The 19934-nt window shown below is 48.6% G+C and overlaps 1 protein-coding gene and 1 long non-coding RNA gene across 2 annotated transcripts in view; both read right to left on the bottom strand.

Annotated features, from left to right (window-relative positions):
• Positions 1-6081: 6081 nt before the first annotated feature.
• LOC148109705 (uncharacterized) lies at positions 6082-14998 on the bottom strand. The gene is made up of 4 exons (XM_087863726.1): positions 14061-14998; positions 13817-13889; positions 10952-11105; positions 6082-7090 (listed from the first exon to the last, which is right to left on the bottom strand). Exons 1-4 carry the CDS (start codon positions 14103-14105, stop codon positions 7042-7044), a joined length of 321 nt encoding a protein of 106 aa, XP_087719852.1. The 5' UTR covers positions 14106-14998; the 3' UTR covers positions 6082-7041.
• Positions 14999-16576: 1578 nt separating this feature from the next.
• The window catches only part of LOC123799820 (uncharacterized), a 54909-nt gene continuing 51551 nt past the window's right edge, over positions 16577-19934 (bottom strand). The window contains exon 5 of the long non-coding RNA XR_015725282.1: positions 16577-18567. This is a non-coding gene — a long non-coding RNA (uncharacterized LOC123799820). The remainder of the gene's footprint in view (positions 18568-19934) is intronic.

Here is a 19934-nt window from a genome sequence, read left to right as displayed (position 1 = left end):
AGAGAAAGCGGGGGTCCAGAGGGGTTAAGTGACTTCTCTAAAGCCGCCGGGTCAGTTACACAGCTGGGGCTAGAATCTGGTCTTTACCAACCAGTTCTCGGCATTCTGTTCGCACACGTCCCTTATGGTGAGTGAGTTAGCATGGTGGCCACTTTCACGCGGATAGGCAGGCCTCACGAATACAAAGCAGGCCAAGAGTCGCTGAGAAGACGTTATGTCATACAACCCCAGCCTGCATGTCATACAAGGTAAAGGGACTTCAGGATCCATGGGGACGGGGAGGCCCTCTAATGAGCCTTACAGGCTATCTGACTGGGAGGGAAAGATAACAAATACCTGCAGTAACTGATTTACTATGTGAACCAGACTCCTCAAGACACAAGGAGAAAACCACTTTGTTTTTTCCCATCATGACCTTTTAACCGCTCTCCAGGGGCCCCTCCCCCAGCCCCAAATGACAGCTCAAGCCAGTCTATGCATTTCCCGCCACTTTCACAATTAACTAATCACATCATTTTCAGATACTGAAAAAAACACAGTCAAATCTAAACCCAAACACCTCTATCACGTCTAATTTAAAGCACCCCCATCTTCAGCTCAGTCCTGAACCCCAAACTGCAGACCAGCAATAGGAGTGATTCTGTGGTCGCTCTGCGTTCTTTCTGCACCTGCCTCTTCCTCTGCTCCCCCACTGATCACAGTGCCCCAGGCAGTGATGCTCAGGCTCGTCCAGGGTAGAGCATCGCTACATTCTGTCACACCGGATTTTTACAGCATGGAATAAGTGTAATTTGTGGGGATATTTTAAAAAAAAATCTGAAATTCTGATTCATCTGCCTCCTCCTTTGTTACTCACTGGAAACAATGGAATCACTGTGGACCATTTAAATTGACTCAGCAGAAGCTTCGACATCCTTCATGAGGACGATGGTCTCTGATCATAACAGTTCTGGTCATAACAGGGGTAGACAACATCTATCGGAAGTCTGTGCCCTTCTACTCGACACCGGGAAGGTCCATTTTCTTACTCCTAGTCACATGCTAGCTCAAAAGTCTGGCCTTCATCAAAGAATCATAATGCAGATGCCCTTCTTGATTTGCTTTCTTCAGAAAAGGAGGAATGGGCTTTCGCAGGTAATAAGACACCTTTCACAATCTGAAGACAAGAAAGAATGGAGAGGGGAGGGAGAGAAGAAAGGAATCAAAGATGTAACAGGGGCATAGAGAGGTCGGCATGATGGGGGAAATAAACCTCAGGAAGGGTAGTAAGACTTCTTATCTTGATATGCAATGGAATGCATATATTACCTCCTCAAATCTTTCCCCAACAACTTCAGCTTCACTTAATTTTTCGTCTGTTTCAGGAACACTTAAAATTCTCACTTAAGATCTAAAAGGCTAAGGGGCACCTGCTCCCTGGTGTTTATAGCAGCAATGTCCGCAGTAACCAAGATACAGGAAGAGCCCAGCTGTCTATGGACAGGCGTGGTGTGTGTGTTTTGTATATAATGGAATCTATACAATTTCATTCCATATATAGTAATATTCCATCGTATATATACATATATATGGAATATATGTGTACATGTATATATATACGATGGAATATTACCTAGACGTCAAAAAGAATAAATTCTTGCATTTGCAAGGACGTGGGTGGAACTAGAGTTTAATTATGCTAAGCGAAATAAGTCAATCAGAGAAAGACAAATACCATATGATTTCACTCGTATGTGGGATTCAAGAAACAAAACAGATGAACATAGGGGAGGGGAAGGAAAAATAAAATAAGATACAGAGAGGGAGACAAACTGTAAGAGACTCTTCACTATAGGAAACAAACTGAGAGTTGCTGTAGGGGAGGGGGCTGGGTGATGGGCATTAAGGAGGGCACATGATATAACGAGCACTGGGTGTTAGATGCAACTGATGACTCACTAAATTCTGCCCCTAAAACTAATAATACATTATATGTTAACTAAATTGGATTTAGGGGCACCTGGGTGGCGCAGTCGTTGGGCATCTGCCTTCGGCTCAGGGCGTGATCCCCGTGTTATGGGAGCGAGCCCCACATCAGGCTCCTCCGCTGGGAGCCTGCTTCTTCCTCTCCCACTCCCCCTGCTTGTGTTCCCTCTCTCGCTGGCTGTCTCTGTCAAATAAATAAATAAAATCTTTAAAAAAATTGGATTTAAATTAAAATTTTTTAAAAAAATCTAAAAGGCATTATTATTAATAATGTATCCTATTTATATCACACTTTCTATTTTTCAAAGTGTTTTGTTGTTTTCAGTTCTCATAAGCACCCTTTGGGGTAGATAGGGCAGGGACTCTCATGATTGAAGGGAGCTACGGTTCAGAGAGGTTAAGTGAATTATCCAAGATCACACAGCCGGGTACTACCAGAACCCAGGCCAGAAATCAGAAACTCTTATGCCTGGTTTAGTGGTCTTTTCTCTCCACTGTGCTGCCTTGGATCAACTCTCAGGAAATGCCAAGTTCAAATGGTGTGAATTAAAATGTAAAACCAGTCAAGTGGCTATAGTTTCCTCAGCATTAGTGTGTGGGACAGCTATCAAATGACAACCCTGGGGACATCCTGGGCATTTTATTACCCAGACACCCAACTATGCGAGAGGCAGGTAGAGGCCTGTTGAACTTTGAGTCTGAACTTTTCATGGGGATCATGAAATGAATTAGTGTGTCAACTAACATTTCAGAACAGAATAGAGCATATCACACTGCATCACACGGGAAGATGAAGCATTGTTTTGCAAAGTTTTTATTACTGTGTGTGTACATGCGTAAAGTGTAGAAGGTGTTTTTGTTGTTGTTTTGCTATTTTGTTGTTTTTTTAACCATGGGTCACTGTCAAAAATGTTTGGAAACTCTGCTTTACAGAATAACTTCTAGCCAAACTTCTAGCTGTTACAGTTAAATGCTTTTAGCTTCCCCACAGATGTAAAATAATGTAAAAAATACTTTGTGTTTTCTTAATGCAGTAAACAAAATTTGGAGCTATTCTAGTAAAACTCCAATTAGGCAGAATGCTCAGGGAATTTACTGTCCTGGTTAATTGAATCTCTGCATTAATGAGGACACAGTGAAAACCCTGTCAAGAGGCAGGATGGCAGAACTTTATAGGTGGACGAGACCTTGAAGATGGGTTTTCTCCAGCTCCCTCATTTCTGCTGGTGCAAGCCCAGGCCCAGGAGGGAGTGGCATGCCTGGGGCCCAGCAGACAGGTGGGGGTAAAGCCAAGACCCAGGGCCAGGAATGGCCGGCTCAAAGCACCTGTCAGATTGAGCTGAATCTCAGTGAAATTGCCCAGAACACTTGGGGTTGCTTCTTAAAATAAAACCACTGCTTTCAGTTTGTCTCTGCCATTGTCTTTTCTCCTAGGTCAATACAGTTGATTTACAGAATTTAGAGCAAACACCAAAGATCTGCTGGTAGCATCAGAAGGTTGGAGTGGCTGAGCCTCTCTCTCTCTCTCTGATTTATTAGAATTCACTTTTCTTTGTTTGCTCTGATCTTGTTTCTTCACATACATCGTTAGTATTCCAGACACAGGGTGAGAATTTTTTTAAATATATTTTTTATATTGCTTGAGGCTGAAAGAGGCTGTTTTCATCCTTGGAACTCTCTACACTACCCTATGACCCCAGCTTGCCTCTGTTCCTGCATGCAAGCTAGTATTTCATTCATTCTAGCACACTGACACTGAAATGCACAGCGCCGTCCTCCAAAGACATGTGCTGTTCTCTGCATATGCGTTCTTTCAACACATATATATAAGCACCTACTATGTGGCGGGGCAGGCACTGTGTGGGACACTGGGGATGAAGCAGGGAACAAAATGGAAAAATTCTTGCCCTTACAAAGCTTATATTCCGATGGTAACAAATAGTGAACGCGTACACAAGTAAGGACATGGTGTGTCAGATGGTAATAGGTATGAAGGAGGGGGGAAAGCAAGATGTAGGAACACAGGGATTGCTGGGGATGGGTCATTACTATTTTATAGGGAGTCATCAGGGAAGGTCTTGAGACAAAATACAGAGACCTGAAGGAAGTAAGCGAGTGAGACATGTCACTGTCTGGAGAAGGGTGTTGCTGGCAGAGAAAAAAAATAGTAATTGAACAGCATTTTAAGTATCAGGCTACAAATACTTTCCATCAGCTACCAACGTCCGACTTGTTAAGTCCTCCTCATCAGTGACACGGTTCTAAAAGTTATTAGATTTGATTTAGGGATAAGACAAGTTGCATTGGTTCATTCCATTCACAAGCATAAATGCCAAATGCACGCATTCTGTAACAAAAGACACAGATGGTCCCTGCCCTCACGGCTAGTGACCAGTCAAAAATCACTACCCACAATGGCTGGGGTAGTAAGAGTGTCGCAGAGGACAGAAAGCATGAAAAGTCTTCCAGAATAAGGGGAAGGGGGATTTCAAGCAGAGGAAATAACAGGCTTGGGTAGGAGAGCAGATGGTACATTCCGGGGTTCCCAAATTGGTATGATTGGGAAGTGAGTCTCAGGAAGTAGGGGTAGAAATGGGAGTGCGGGTGGATGCCCCTCTGCTCTCTGGAGCACTGTTAAAATCTTTCCTGGTTGCAGCCCTAAAAAAGAAGGCTGGGTGGCAGGAGGTGGGGACATGAGTGGGGAGGCTCTGGACAGGTAGAGAGGAGCCACATTATAAAGTCACAAAGTTAAATATTTGAAGCAGAAGAATGATTGGATTGGATTTGCCTTTTATAAAGATCCATTAATACATAGAGGTTGAAAGAGGGAGTGAGCCTCAGTGAAGAGGCTGAAGGGGCCGACAGGTCCAGAGTAAGGCAAGTGAGAAAGGCAGAAGGTCCCCTAAGAGGCTGACAGCAGGGGCGCCTGGGTGGCTCAGTTGGTTAAGTGTCTGCCTTTGGCTCAGGTCACGATCCCGGGGTCCTGGGATGCAGTCCTGCATTGGGGGTCCTTGCTCAGCGGGGAGCCTCCTTCCTTCTCTCTCTGCCTGCTGCTCTCCTTGCTTGTGCTCTCGCTCTCTCTCTGTCAAATAAGTGAATAAAATATTTTTTTTAAATGTTAAAAAAAAAAAAAGAGGCAGGCACGGAAAGGGTGGGATGGGCCTGCCGCTATTTCGAGGATAGCATGGACATGAACCAGGGCTGGACGCGGTCTTGGGGCACAAGAAGCAAGTTTAGGGGGAAAGGAAGCGATTCCCTCATACAAGACGGAGCCAGAAAAGAACAACTATGTCCTGAAGGCTGTTTGGAATTCCTCAAATGACACCATTTGGCATAAGAAGCAAAGACTGTTACTTTCCCAGATGACGACTTCAACGTGTAATTGTAGAACTGGCCAATTAATTTGGGTGAGTAGATTCCAACTACAGAAAATCATCGAATACAAGAAAAAATGTAAAGTAATGTGGTTAATGCTTCAAAAGCCATACCAGGATTTACATATGCAAACAGACAGTACCTTCCTTGGAGGCCACATGGTCTGCACCTGCTGAGAACTGCCTTAGACTTCTTTTGGGGACCTCCCTTCATGACCATAGCCCCAGAGCTAGAAAATTCTCGGCCTTTTAGGGAAAATCTAATTTTTAGAAAAGATGCTTATTTGCCATCAAAGACCAGTGGTTCCCTGGGACGGGGCAGGTGGAAGCATAGGGAAGAGAGATGGAATACAAGGGCACAGGGGAACTTTTGGGGGGTGATGGATGCATTCATCTCTCTCTCTCTCTATATATATAGAGAGAGAGAGAGAGAGAGAGAGAGAGACTCATCAAACTCATCAAAATGTACACTTAAGGGGGCGCCTGGGTGGCACAGCGGTTAAGCGTCTGCCTTCAGCTCAGGGCATGATCCCGGCATTATGGGATCGAGCCCCACATCAGGCTCCTCCGCTGTGAGCCTGCTTCTTCCTCTCCCACTCCCCCCCTGCTTGTGTTCCCTCTCTCGCTGGCTGTCTTTATCTCTGTCAAATAAATAAATAAAAAATCTTTTAAAAAATGTACACTTAAATATATGCAGTTTATTGTACAACAGATGGTAATTTTGTATATCAATTATATCCCAATACAGCTATTTTTTAAGGTCATTTGTTACAAAGAGTAATGCCTAAGGCTCATGATCATGCCAAGGAATCCCCTCCATTGTTTTTTTTTTTTAATGAAAATTTGAGAGACTACTCTTCTGGTGTGTCTGCCAGCTGACTTGAAGGCAATCCTCAATGCAGGTTGATTTCTGTTAGGAAAAAAACATCACAGAAACAAGAGACCTGCTCCCATTAAAGGATGGGTTTCGTGTGAGCGTGCACATCCGATAACATTTGTTTTTAAACTTTGCAGTCATGCCCTGTCATCTAAATTGGAATCCAGTGACTTTGTGTCTTCTGGTTCTTCCATTCGCTCTCATAAGGGACAGCTCTCCGCCTACGTACATTGTCCCGTTTGCTTAGCTCATCCAGAGAAAGGTTTGAATAAGAACAAGTGTCATTGCTCCCACTGACTGGGGTTTGCATTTCAGATATCCAGGGCCAGCCTTACAGAGCTGGGGTTCTGGAAATGTTTCCTGACTGTCTCCCACTCCCACCTCACCCCCACCTAACATGGTTCTCTGACCAATTTGCCAATGTCTGGAAGTCTACCATTAGGGGATTCTTTCATTTGGGTTAACCATTCCATTCTCCCAGAATTCCGTTGGAAAATAGGATCCTGGAGGGCAGGCCCAAGGGGAGAGTCTGGAGTTAGCCAGGGGTGTTGTGAGGACCTTGGGGCCTCGAGGCCACCAGTGGAAGAAAGGGGAGTCCAGAAAGGGGAGACAAGGTGACACAGAGGGCCTAAACTAAAGTTATTCCCCATGTTTTAGTCATTTATTTTTTCAGAAAGCATTTATTGAGTACCAAGATCCGCACCTCAGTTTACCTCTGGACGTAGTACCGAGCAGAGCAATATGAAACAGGAAGTCCAGCAAAGTTGATGAGCAAGCCCAACGGCTCTCTCACGTACCTCAGCAGAGAGACAGCTGGCCGCTGCGTCAGTGGCTGGTCCCACAGGGACTCAGAGGCCGGGTGCCCACATCACACCTGGAGCGGCAGTTTGGAATTAAATGAAACAGAATATTGACAAATGAAAGTTTAAGGGAAGCGTGAAAACTCTGAATGCAAAGCAGGTGGGGATGCTATTAAAATAGTTCACCTAAAAATAGTCTAATTCAGCTAGGGGCCAAACCCGATTAGGTTTCGTGTTCATTCGGGTTCACAGTTTGACTGTAGCCTCCTTTGACTTTGTGGGGCCCACACGGGACGGGAAGAGGGTGTCGCCCGCGATCTCTATGCTCAACCACACACTGGCCCATCATCCGAGGCAGAGCCCAAGAATGGGCAGGTTTGGAGGCAGGAAGAAAGTGTGCAACGTGGAGCTGTCCAGAGCTAGAACAGGCTTGAAGGGATTTAGAAGGAGAGTTCGCAAGCCCTCCTTTTGATCTGTCTCCCCTCGGACAAATGAGGTTAGAACCACAGTGCGGTGGTCCCTAAATTCCCAGACATTTCCCTCTCCTGGGGGCCGGGCCTTCCCCGGGTCAGCCCGGGGCACGTAAGGGAGAGGGAAACCGGGCCCACGTGGAGAAGCTTGTGCCGCCCTCGGCCGCCGCACGGGGCAAGGTCTGAGAAACCAAATCCGTCCTCGCAGCTCCTTCTTGAGCCTGGCAAAGGCATGGCTGCTCAGGGAACTCCAGGGTTGAGCGGAGATCATTGAAATCAGAACCCAGGAAGGGGACTGTGCCGGACAAGTTTCACGCCTCCCACCGACCCTTCTATAGAAACCGCCCTCTGACACAGGGCCGGGCCCAGGATCCTGGGTGTTTCTACCATGTGACCCTGAGCTCTTGCCATCCCCTCCAGCACCACAGCTGCCTGGCACAAGGTGGCTCCGGCTGGCCAGGAACCCAGGACCCAAGGCCCTGCGTGAACAGATGGTGGGGCCGCCCCATCTCTGTCCCGGCAGTGCCAGCAGTGGGCGAAGCAGCCTCCCCCGGTTGGGTTTTGTCACAGGGGCTTCATTTGTCACCCAGCGCTGCCTTCACCCCTGCTGTGTTGAATGTCCCTTCCTCCCAGAGATGTAGAGGAGGCCAAAGAGGTTCTGAGTGGCCAGAGTCAAGAAGGGAGTGACCCAGGAAAGAAACAACAAGGAAGTCAATGGCCGGACAGAAAAGCAGACACAGAGGGCAGCCGAGCCCCATGGAGGAGGCTGAAATGCCTATCCCAGTCCCACGGCAGGGTCCCCCGAGCCACACAGGACCCGGAGCCACCCTCCAGCCCCTCCTCTGTGACCTCTGAGCCCGGCGGGCTCTTGTCTTGCATATGTCTGCGCTGTTCCTTATTGCTCTGTGTGGAGCAATACGAAACTTACCCCAAACACCCCCACTTGGTAAGCTCGAGGCTTCGCCCCTCGCTAACGAATGAGCCAAACGACAGTTTTGCAAGAGGTCCCCAGCCTCTGCCGAGCAACAGAAGGCCAAAAGCACGATAGGGTCCCAGGGAGACCAGTGAGGCCCTTTGCCCTCTGGGAGCACAGGGTGAACCCGCTGCCTGTTTCGCTGCTGGGCTCTTCATTTTTTTTCTTTCACAAATCATTTTGCCAAAGTTTAGAGGCAGCAATGTGGTGCAGTGGAAACAAAACTAGAACAAGGGTCAGGAAATCTGTGCCTCCCTTAATCAGCTATGCGAGGTTGGCTGAGCAATTTAAGTCCCTGTCCCAGTTTTGTCATCAGAAATGCAGGACGAATAATATTTGCCCTATTGCCTTGAAGATTTTTTGTGAAGATCACATAAAAATAGGCGTCAGAGGCCTTGGGGGAGCATGGATGAGAGCTATACTATTTTATAAGCCGTAAATGAGAATGCGAAGCAGGTGGTACCGCGCATGCCAACTGACAACGGAGTTGCTGCCACTCCCCTCTGCCAAACTTGATGGACTCAGCACCAGAGAAGCCCAAAGATGAATGTTTGTGTCTCCCAAAAATGAAGACTGTGGCTTCCTGCCTACACCCAAAGTCACTGTTAATTCCACAAGGGACATTAACCAAATCAGAATTTGTCCCCCTCCACTGCCTCCTTGGCTCCTCTCTCTCTCTTTCTCTCTCCATTTCCAGCTGAAAGTGGATTAAACAATAGAAAATTCTCATGCAATTTCCAATTCCAAAATGTGTTAATCTAGTGGCACATCAGTTGGCTTAGATCCTTAAGCTTATTGCCATAGGGTTACAAAAAGGCTGCTTCAGCACCACACAGCACATTCTCTCCCGACCACATCCAAAAGCAGGGAGGAAGATTTTTCTTAAATGTCTCTAGGGCATTTCTGTCATTAGGGCAGAAAACTTGTCCAGGAATGCTCCCTTCCTCACACACACACACCCAACACAGAACATGCTGTAAAGAGGCTGGGAAAGGTTCTCAGGGTCTCTAGTGGGAGTGGGCACTGCCAATAAGAAAAAGGTAGGGGGTAGGATTGCAAGGCAGTAGCATGGAGGAGACATCTGTAGGGTTGGCAAGAGAATTTCGATGCAGAGAATGGAGTTCATTCTTAATGAAGCAGAAGAATTTGTTCCAGCATATAATTGGCCAACCAAACTGTGAAGGCTGAAGAAGCAGACTCTGGGTTGAGTATCCAGGAAAGAGTCCTACAGTCACCCTGCTGCCTGGTCTGTGCTCAGAAAGCCAGAACCACACTGCCATGGCCATGATCGGGAAGCCACCTGCACTGTTGCCAGCTCCTTGAGCACGCCATGTCTGCTGTGGTCCACACCAGGTTCATGGACAGCCCATCCTGCCTCTTAACACCCACAAGGCCAAAGACTGGACCTTGAGATCTCTGCTGCAGCTGTTACAGAAAAACCGAACACTTCCCCAGCCAAATTTGCCAGCAGAATCTTGGCTCCGCCTCAATTCAGTGGTTCAAGATTCATAGGAGACCATCCAACAGGCAGAATCAAATCACAGCAGAAATTATAGCTGCAAGAGAGTCTGGGAAATGTCCTTGTCTGCTCTTAATCACCGGTGATATAGGGAGGTACACCAGGGGAGGGAAGGAGGACACTGAGTTCCAACCCCACTTAATCAACCATGGCAACCAACTGTGTCTGCCTCACTCTTCTTTGGGCTATAGCTTCTAACTAATTTTTTAAATATTTTATTTATTTGTCAGAGAGAGAGAAAGAGAGAGAACACAATCAGGGGGAGCAGCAGCTGAAGGAGAAGCAGCTCCCCACTGAGCATGGAGACCGATGCAGGACTTGATCCCAGGACCCTGGAATCATGACCTGAGCCAAAGGCAGACACTTAACCAACTGAGCCACACACGCTCCCCGTAAAGCTTCTAACTTTAATTGGGTCAGTCCATATGTTCAAGGTGGCAGCCAGGGGTGGGGTCTATCCCTGATTCCAGAGGCGCAGGACATGACAATCAACATACCTCATTCTCCTGGCCACAGTAATTGGCTCAAGCAGATACATGCCTTAGGACTGTTCGAACTGATCAATCCTTGGGACTTTTGCCCAGGCTTCTGGAAAAGAGGCTTGCTCTTTCCAGCGGAACATGCACCAGCTGTCTGGAGCTGCTACCTCCATCTTTCATTGCAAGAGAACAGCCCGTCTGAGAATGGAGTCAACTGAGACGAGGCAAAGCCGAGAGACAGAGAGAAGCTGGGATCTGATGACATTTTTGAACCCCTGGATTCAGCCATTCCTGAAGCCTTCTGGGCTTTTCAGGTGCATGAGCCAATATCTTCTCTTTTTGTTTAAGTCCATTTTAATTGTCATTTGGGTGGGGTGGGGGAACACACAGGAATGTTATCCAAGAGCCATTTTGATCATTCGCCTGAACGTGCAGGAGGCAGCCACTGGTTTATTGAGACTAGTACCCCAGCTCCTTAAGAGTTAACTACTCACCCTGAAGTGAGAAAGTCCAGAGACAACGGAGAGATGTGAGCAGCTGGAGCTCGGGTTACAGCAGGGACAGCTGCAGCCTTTACTTGTCTCCATTGATACAAAAACCACTCCCGTCTCCGAGTCCCCAGTGGTCTGGGGGTATGTTCATATTGCTCTGAAAGACAACAGGGATCTTAACATTTTCCTTGGGAATTCCATTTAGAAGTAATAATAATATCAGAATACGTTATTCTATTTTCAAATAAATATATTAAATATATATTTAAAATTTTGCATTTCGGATGAATAAACATATTCTTTTTAATCAAACAAACTAATTAATAACAACATAAACATTTGTCTTCCTGTCTAATATCAAAGACGTTGCACAAATGAACTGCTCAACACACTCAAGCTGATTTATTGTTTCAACCATCGTCTAAGTGAGGAGAGACGAGGGGCCAAGGAATCTGATGGTCCTCAGCCTTGAGCGCACAACAGGGCAGGGGGACCCTTGGGGAGTCAGTGCACGGGGACCCTGGGCTCTGCCACGAGGTCCCCCTTTGGGAATGGAAACCTGATTCCGCCAGATGCCGCAAAGGTTGTCAGCTGACAGGCCTCAGCTGTCCACCCTCTTTGAGGATTATATTGGTTGAAGATTACTGCCTCATCCAAGGTCATGCTCCTTCCAAGGGCAGCCCATATCCAATGACTGACCAACGCAGGAGAGAAAGGCCACGCTCCCTTGCCCACCTGGGACAAAGGAAGGGCCACCTTTGTTGGCAGGCATCACAGTCCCACCTCCCCCTCCAGGCACTCCAGCTCCCTCTCCCTGGTGTGGACCCCAGGGGCACTCCCCAGTAAACACCCTGGTCTTCACCCTCCGTCTCAGAATCTGTCTCCCAGGAGACCCCTGCCAACCTGCATCTCAGACCACAGTTGCTGGACTTGGGAGTTCAACCAGGTATAACAGAAAAAGATTCCAAACCAATTTCCATACTTCTTAACCGCATCTCAATTCCTGCTGCTCCCACTCCTTGCCCCATCTTCCTGTGCAAATAAAATGATCTTTTGTGGTCCAGCTTCCCAGCCCACCTTCTCTGTGAAAACTCCCCGGAACCCCCGAGCAGCAGTGGGTTCTCCCTGTCCTGAGTTCCCACAGCATTTTGTGGGTGCCTTGTTCAGGATGAGTCACCTGCTTGGGTTTGTGAAGTTTTGCATTGTCAGTGTCTGCCACTGAGTCTTTGACTCCGTGAGCACCTCCTCCGAGCCGACCTCCTGTTCTATGAAATCGGAGCAACAATAAGATGAGCCAACAGCTCCTACCCCAGCATCTGGCCCCCCGAAAAAACTCAATATGCCAATTTCTTCTCTCCTTCCTCCTAAATGGGCCACTGTCCTCAGGAACAATGGAGTGTCTCCTCTTTTTCTGCTCTTTCAGGGAAGAGGCAAGCAGCAGGAGCCCCCTTGAGAGTATCTGACTTCCCCCCACGCTGCCCTCCACAGAGGCTTGGCTATTTGCACACAGAGGGAGCAATAGCATGTGTGGCTTTGAAGAGACAAAGGGTTGACACAGGTACTCTTCTGTGGTCACACTGCAGTCAGCTTGCCCTAGAACATCTAAATCTCTGTCTATTTTTAGGATCAGAGTTCATTTTCTGGCTTGGTGTGAGCACCCAGGATGGGGGAGGAAGTTAAAAGTGGATGGTGTTTCACTGCTAGGTCTATATCCAAAGGAATTGAAAACAGGGACTCGAACAGATACTCGCACGCCAATGTTTGTGGCAGGATTATTCCCAACAGCCAAAAAATGGCAACGACCCAGGTGTCCACCACCAGACGATCGGATAAACAAACCACGGTGTATACTCAGCCTTAAACAGGAGTGAGTTCTGACACCTGCCTTGCCATGGATGAACCTTCAAAGCATGAAGCTGAGTGAAATCAGCCAGACACAAAAAAGACAAATATTGTATGATTCCACTTACATGAGATGTCTGGCATAAGCAAATTCATAGAGAAGGAAGGCACATCGGAGGCTAGCAAGGGCTGGGGGAGGGGCAAGTGGGGAGTCAGTTACAGGGTTACAGAGTTTCTCTTTGGGGTGATGGAAACCTTTTGGAAATAGGAGTCATGGTTGCTCAACATTGTGAATGTCATCGATGCCCCTGAATTTATACTTAAAAATTGCACATTTTATGTTACAAATATTTTACCACAATTTTTGAAATTAACATGGTCTCACTGTCCAGGCAATCCAGAGTGAGAACCCACGGTCACTTTAGGCAATTCTGAGCATCGCACCACATGAGGAACCTGAGGCCCAGAGAGTTTAAGGCACGGGGGCAAGATCACACAGCTGGTGGATGGTGCAGCCCAGATTCTAAGTCAGGCTTTTCTCACCACACCGTATCTCATAAACATCCTTGTTATCCACCCATGACCTCACTGCTTTCTGCTAGAGCAGCCCATGGGGTCAGCATACCTGTACGTGCCTCAGGTTTATGGTGGGGTTGGGGTGGAATCCTGCTCTCCCATGTTCTCTGGGATGACTGGAGCCAAGGGGAAGTCTTGGAGACACCAGTAACACCCATTCACTCTGTGCTGCCTGTCTCCGAGATTTCTAGATGGCAGGTCACTTGTATTTCTCTTTCCTTTTAAGTTTGATTTCCCAGTTTCCAGGGCCAGAGACACACCCTGAAAAAAATCTGTACTAACTCCGGTAAATACAGATACCATTAATGCCACATCTCCTTCTTTCTTCCTAGGACAACAGAAATATTGGCTCAACCTGGATAATAGTAAAGTCTTGCAGAGTGTATGTGTACGTGTGTGTGTGTGTATCCCTATATGGACTTTGGGGGAGTTAAATAGAAATGTCCTTACCTTTCATGGGATTCGGTGCAGTTTGCTTACAGCCAACCACCATGGGCCAAACACGATCAGAAACGGTACAAGTCTAATAGAAGGCAAACAGAATGCAAAGCAATTTACACCCTATACTTGCTGTAATTTCAAAGTCTCAGAGAATTTAATTAGGGGAATCCCAAAGGTAATTTAGATCTGTCTTGCGTGAAATCTGTCTTGCGTTGGCCCAGCTCAGGACATTCAGGATGTACCTGTGTCTCACCTTTCCTTCTCCCTGAGTTAATCTTCTACCGTCCCATTTGGCCATAGTCCCGGCCTTGACATCTCTGAGCCTTGCGCCTAAGGAAATCTATGTCCCACGGACTGGCCCCCGTAGCAGAGACATTCTTTGGGTTCTCTTGTGGGCTGGAATTATTTTGCCATGTCTGAGAAGTTGCTGAAGTGACAGCTTCACCTGTCCCCCAGCTCTATCTGCTCTCGCAGCTGTGGCAACACAAGCTCCTGATGGAAACGCAGTCAATGCCCTGGGAGGAATCCCTGGTTGGAGACAGCAGGTTGTGAGATAGGAATGACATTCCAAATCATGCAGAAGGCATTTGGAGATGCAGCCTGAGAAATTCTGGAGGACATGGAAGTCGCTCCCAACGACAGAAGATGCAAGGACACACGGTCGGAGAGAGGCCAGCTGACTTCACAGTCATTTCAAGCACATACGCTGACCCACACAGGAAGCAGCTGGCCAAAGAAGGACCCAATGGGGATCCATTGGTGACCTTGTGGTCCTCAACCTTACTGCCTTAATAATGGGTAGATACAGTCAAAATATTTACAAAGGCAATTATTTCTCTCCAGTGTGCTTGTTTGCTTGCCTGATTTACAAGTCCAGGGACAAGGCCTGGCTGTCTGGGATGACAGGGAGCTAGGATTCCATTCTTTAATCATCCTTATTTTTAGTCATGGGGATAAGGGAGTTGAATTACTAGGCTATCATCCCTTGGAGCTGAAATCCCTCTGTTCCTAAGAATCTCAATGGAAAGTTTAGACCTGTTTTTTGTGTCCCATAACCTCTATTTTTGGAGTAGAGGTATTCTCCAAAACCTACTTTTTAAAAATCCAGATTTGCTAACCTATGTATAACCTTATTATTTTTCCCTCTTCATCTGCTCCGTCATCACCGCTCCCCCAGCCCCCTGAGATCCACCCCCTGTCAAACACCTACTACGCAGGGAACAGGGAACGTTGCTTTAAAAGTCGTCATTGCTTTCATAGGTAACTGCGCAGAACAGCAGGAAGGCACTTGGGGGAGGTGGAGATTTCCGCTCGTCATGGAATTTGGAGAGCAAGCTTGAGCTGGGAATTCAGCAGTCAGCAAAGGTGGCCGGCCTTTTTCTGGAGACCTGTCAGTCCTCGGTTGAATGTCAGAGTACACTCCCCATCGGCCCGCAGTTTTCTTCTGGTGGTGTTGACCTTTCCAATAGGGTGTGTTCCCGGGGCAGGTTTCCCATGGAGTCAGTGAGCCTCATTTGGGATAGGATGAGTAATTACCTTTTTTCTGGCTTCCCACCCCATCCTAATTAGGGTACTTTCCCTAACCAGAGCCAGCAGGAGCCACCTCGAAGTCTCTGCCTCCCTCCTGGATCTACGAAGCTTGTGGGACTAGAAAGTAAATATTATTTGCTACAAGTAGCCCCGACCGGGTTTACAGGCTTGGGGGTCCTCACCGCCCTTCCTGCCTTCTTCCCCACCCCACCCCCAATCTTTCTTCTTCCCTGTCAATTTATGCAATAATAGAACCTTGATCTTTAATCATCCTTTTTATCTTTTCAGTAAGTGTCACATCTTTGGGCTCATCTGAGAAAGACTCAAGGGATGGGATGGTAGGCTAGTGGGAGACCCTGGGGGGCAGTGAGCTGCGGGGCCGGCCTGAGAGCACAGGCAGAAGCCTGAGAGTATTTCCAAGGAAGACTAGCCTCCCTGACCATTCTCATAAGGGAAGAGAGGATAGAGCCCAGGTGACGCTTCCTCGAAGTGGAAACGGCCGAGTTCTGGCTCTTGGGACCAGCAGACTGGATAGCTCACTCCCAAGTGTGAGCTTAAAACCTTGCCGTCTCCCCTCCCACACCTCCCCACTGGATCTGCAGCCGACTCTTCACCTGAAACAAAGGGTAGGCAGAGCCCCCGATAAAGCTGATAAAAGCTGACTAACCAGTGGCAGGGGGCGAGGGGGTGCAGGGAATAAGTGTCCCCCTCAGTCTCCCCTTTTCCCACCCTCTGTCCTTGCAGTAGCCCCAGCAAATATCCTGGGAACGGTGTTTGGGGACCTCGGCACCTCTAGACCACACGGGCTCCTTCAGGCAGAAGGCCCTTGTTATCTTAGCCTCCCCCACCCCGTCCCTCCCCTTCCCCAACCCTAGAGGACAGATGCTCCCAACTAAATGAGTTGAAATTCCAGTCAGAGAAATTCCTAGGGGCTGTTTACTTGGTGTTCCATGGCTAACAGGTTTTAGTGTGCCCTCTGGCTGAATCATCCCTCTGGGGGTAGGGGTGGCAGCCGGTGCCAGGAAGCCTGGGCAGCGGCGGGTGGCAGTACCGCCCCCGCAGAGACACGTGGTGTCTGATACCGGCCCACCTGCTTGACGTGTCCCGCATCTCTCCCTCTTGCAGACAGATTCCTGGCTCTGGCGTGTGGGGTTTCCTCATGCCTGCTCAGCCCTTCTAGACCAAGTCGGCCTCAAATTAAGGCAGCAGGGATTCGCGGGGTGGGGGGGGGGGAGAGAAGATAAGGAAATCTTTGTACCCAAGAAAGTCCTGATTTTTTTTAGCGGCGGGGCAGCACTTAGCGAGCAAGCCACCGAGCAGATGGTAGACTCCTCCTTGACATCCCCGGGGGCAGCGGGACGTGTGCCGGAAGGAGTGTCGTCGCCGCCGGGCTCTGCTTCTGGCTCCACCGCGAACCCTTCTAGGGGTCCTGAGCAAAGGCCTCGACTCTCCAAACTCGGCTTTCGAGAAAATTAAAAGGCGGTCTCTAAGGTCTCTTCTCACCTTACCTTTGTATTTAAACGGCCACTCGTGGGCGCTGCCTGGTCAGCCCCTCGCCTCCCGTCTGAGGTGAGGGGCCCAGGAGGCTCTTCTGGTGACATTACTCTGGATCGTGTCCTGCATGTTGAATGACATCTTGCAACCCTGCCCACCAGGAACCACCTGGAACAGAGAAGATGCTAAAAGCAATCCACACCCTGGACCAAATGGGGCTGGCCGGTGGGCAGGTGGCAGGTGGGGACTCTGTCCGAAAGGGGCCCTCCTGATTGATGGTGGCCAGGTCCTCAGATTTTCTTGTCTCAGGAGGATGAATGTGAGGTTCTTACACAGAACATGTCAGAGCAACCATGGGAGACAGAGAGCTTCAAAACAAAGTGTGGCCACTGTTTCTGTTCCTTCAAGGTGACCCCACAGGCCAGCTCCGGGAGGCCTGGGACAAAGCACAGCTCGGCACTGTTGAGATGGCTCTCCAAGACTCTTCACTTCCCCCTGTGGGCTTACCGTTCACGCTCATCGCCTAAGGAGAGCCACGCCTGTCTTGCCCTTGTAGCCCGAGAGCACCTAGAGGCGAGGATTCCACGCTATTCTGTAAGCAGCTCATGATGGGGAAGTCCTGGGTCGTCAATCACCTGACACCCTGATTTCGTGTTGGGCATGACTGCTCCTCCCTGATCCGACACAGAGGGTTAACTCCTGGTGGGTCAGTGCAGCAAACATTTCTTCCTGATCAGGAGCCCTGAGTGGTTCATTTATCACTAACTAGTAAGGTGACCTTGAGGACGGTGCTTGACCTCTGCCTCAGTCTCCCCAGCCTCTGGTGAGAACAGTATTATTGAATCCACCTGAGTCCGAAGGCTGTCGTAGAAAGAAATTAAACGTGATCACGTACGTGAACCTGCAGCGTGCTAGGTCAATAGTCGGCCTTCATACCCAGACGGGGACGGGCATGAGACAGCAGAAGGTGGAAATTAGGAGCGCTGGCTCTGGTACTTCCCACAAGGCCTACTTAGCCTCTGTGTGCCTCGGTTTTCTCATCTGTAAAATGGGGGTGATTATAATAACACCTGCTTCATAGAGCTACTTAAGTTAATACAAGTACATAGAACAGTGCATGGCATATAGTAAATGCTCAATTAATGTCTTGTATCATTAAGAACACATTCCCCTGGCCAGAAGCACATTTGCCGGGCCCCCACAGCCTCCCTGCACCCCTGGGAACGAAGGCCTGCCTGGGCCTTGGGAAGGAAACCGTGGCGGGTCTGGCACAACCCCTCCCTCAGAGCAGTTACATGGCCTTCTATTCTGCACTCGTACTGTGGGGCCTCATGCAACTCCCTCCTGCCCGAGAGCCTCAGTCTCCCCGCTGGAAAAGAAAGACAACCATAGTGACCTGCCCTGCAATCATTCGGATGGCTTCATGGGCGGTATCTGGGAAGAACCCCTCACGCCATGATTTCCCAGGCGTGCACCCCACTGCAGAGGGGAGCCTCAGCACACACACGGCACAGAATCGGGGGGACGAACAACTCAGGGCCTGGAGAGCTCACTGGAAAGGAACAGAGAATTATTTTTGCTGTAAATACCTTTTAAAAAATGATTCCTCAACCTTACCTTTGCCTGTAATTTTCCTGGTAATAGACCCCCGCCCCCGACTCCATGAGTTCAGAATGAGGTAGAAATTTCAAAAGGAGTCTTATTCCAGAATGCAGTGTACTCTTCTCAGCAAAGCTCTTTAAAAAAAAAAAAAGATTTTATTTATTTATTTGTCAGAGAGATTGCGAGCCCAAGCAGGGGGAGTGGGAGGCAGAGGGAGAAGCAGCCTTCTCCGCTGAGCAAGGACCCCAATATAGGACTCACACTTGATCCCAGGACCCTGGGATCAAGACCTGAGCAGAAGGCAGACGCTTAACCGACTGAGCCACCCAGACACCCCTAAGCAAGTCTTTTTATTAGGAGCTGCCGTCACTGACCCCTTTGGTGGGCGGGGGGAGGTGAGGGGGAGAGGCAGGCACCCAGCCTGCTGTGACCTCATGTTGCCATTTCCGAGAAAGTGACTTGAGCAAGCAAGCCCCAAATCCTGGGGGCCTGGGCCCCGTCGACCAATCTACATGGCAAAGGGATGGGGGCGGGGGTCTCTGCCATGCATCGCTCTGTTGTTTCTGCAGTGGTCCTCATTCAGACTGCCAGAGATGATCACCCAGGTGAACCCTAGAAGGTCCCCTCTGGAGCAGGAGGACTGGCGAGGGACAGGGTGACCACTGCATTTTCAGAGACTCTCTTGTGTTTGGCTAGCTTCTGGTTGGATTGCCACACTCTGCAGCATCCACCCGTGATCACATTCATGTCCGGCCAGAATGACAGCTTTGGCTCTGGGTTTGGATTCCTTAACCATGCCCCCATGACGTGAGCTGAGAATGGCATGGAACAGGGAGCAGGTCTTGGTATTTGCTCAGATGGCACAAAGACCTTTGTCCTGGAGTCAGATCTCCAGCCAAACCTTGAACTCTGCTGCCCCGGCTTCATAACTGAGTCCTAACAATTGTTCCATGTGATCAGAGGTAAGAAATAGCCTAGTGCCATCCTTGAGGCTTAGCAAGGACACCAGCACGCAGTTCCAGAAAGGCTGTGGGTTAGAAGAGAATATGTCCAAGAGCTGTTGCGTGGAGTTACGGCTCAGCAGGCCCTGTCATGGGACTCCTGTCATTTTCCTCTTGGAGAGAATGCGTCTCTTTATATGTAAGGGAGGCAGGCAGTGAGGTTTTCTCTGTGGAGACCAAAAAGGTTTTACAGATTTTACCTTTCTCAGTCTCAAAAACACTTTTTTTAAAATGTAAGATATTTTCTGAAGTGAAACCTGCAGGATGTATGATGCTGTAATTATGAATCCTGTGGTCCTGCTAAGCTAAGGCCCATGGCATCACAGAAGTGTAATTCATTCTTTCCCTCGACCAGTATAAAACTAAAACAGCCTGCTAAGCTGTGCATAAGTTTCTCTCACTAAAACACACATCTGGTCACAGATACAATGGTTCCAAGGCGGTGGTCAGAGCCCAATTAAGACCTTTTAGAGACCACAAATACAGAACCAATTAAGGAA

This window comes from Ursus americanus, chromosome 7 (assembly GCF_024610735.1).
Source record: "Ursus americanus isolate L20-20 chromosome 7, mUrsAme1.1.p, whole genome shotgun sequence".
NCBI lineage: Eukaryota > Metazoa > Chordata > Mammalia > Carnivora > Ursidae > Ursus > Ursus americanus.
This window is presented reverse-complemented; position numbering and strand designations above follow the sequence as displayed.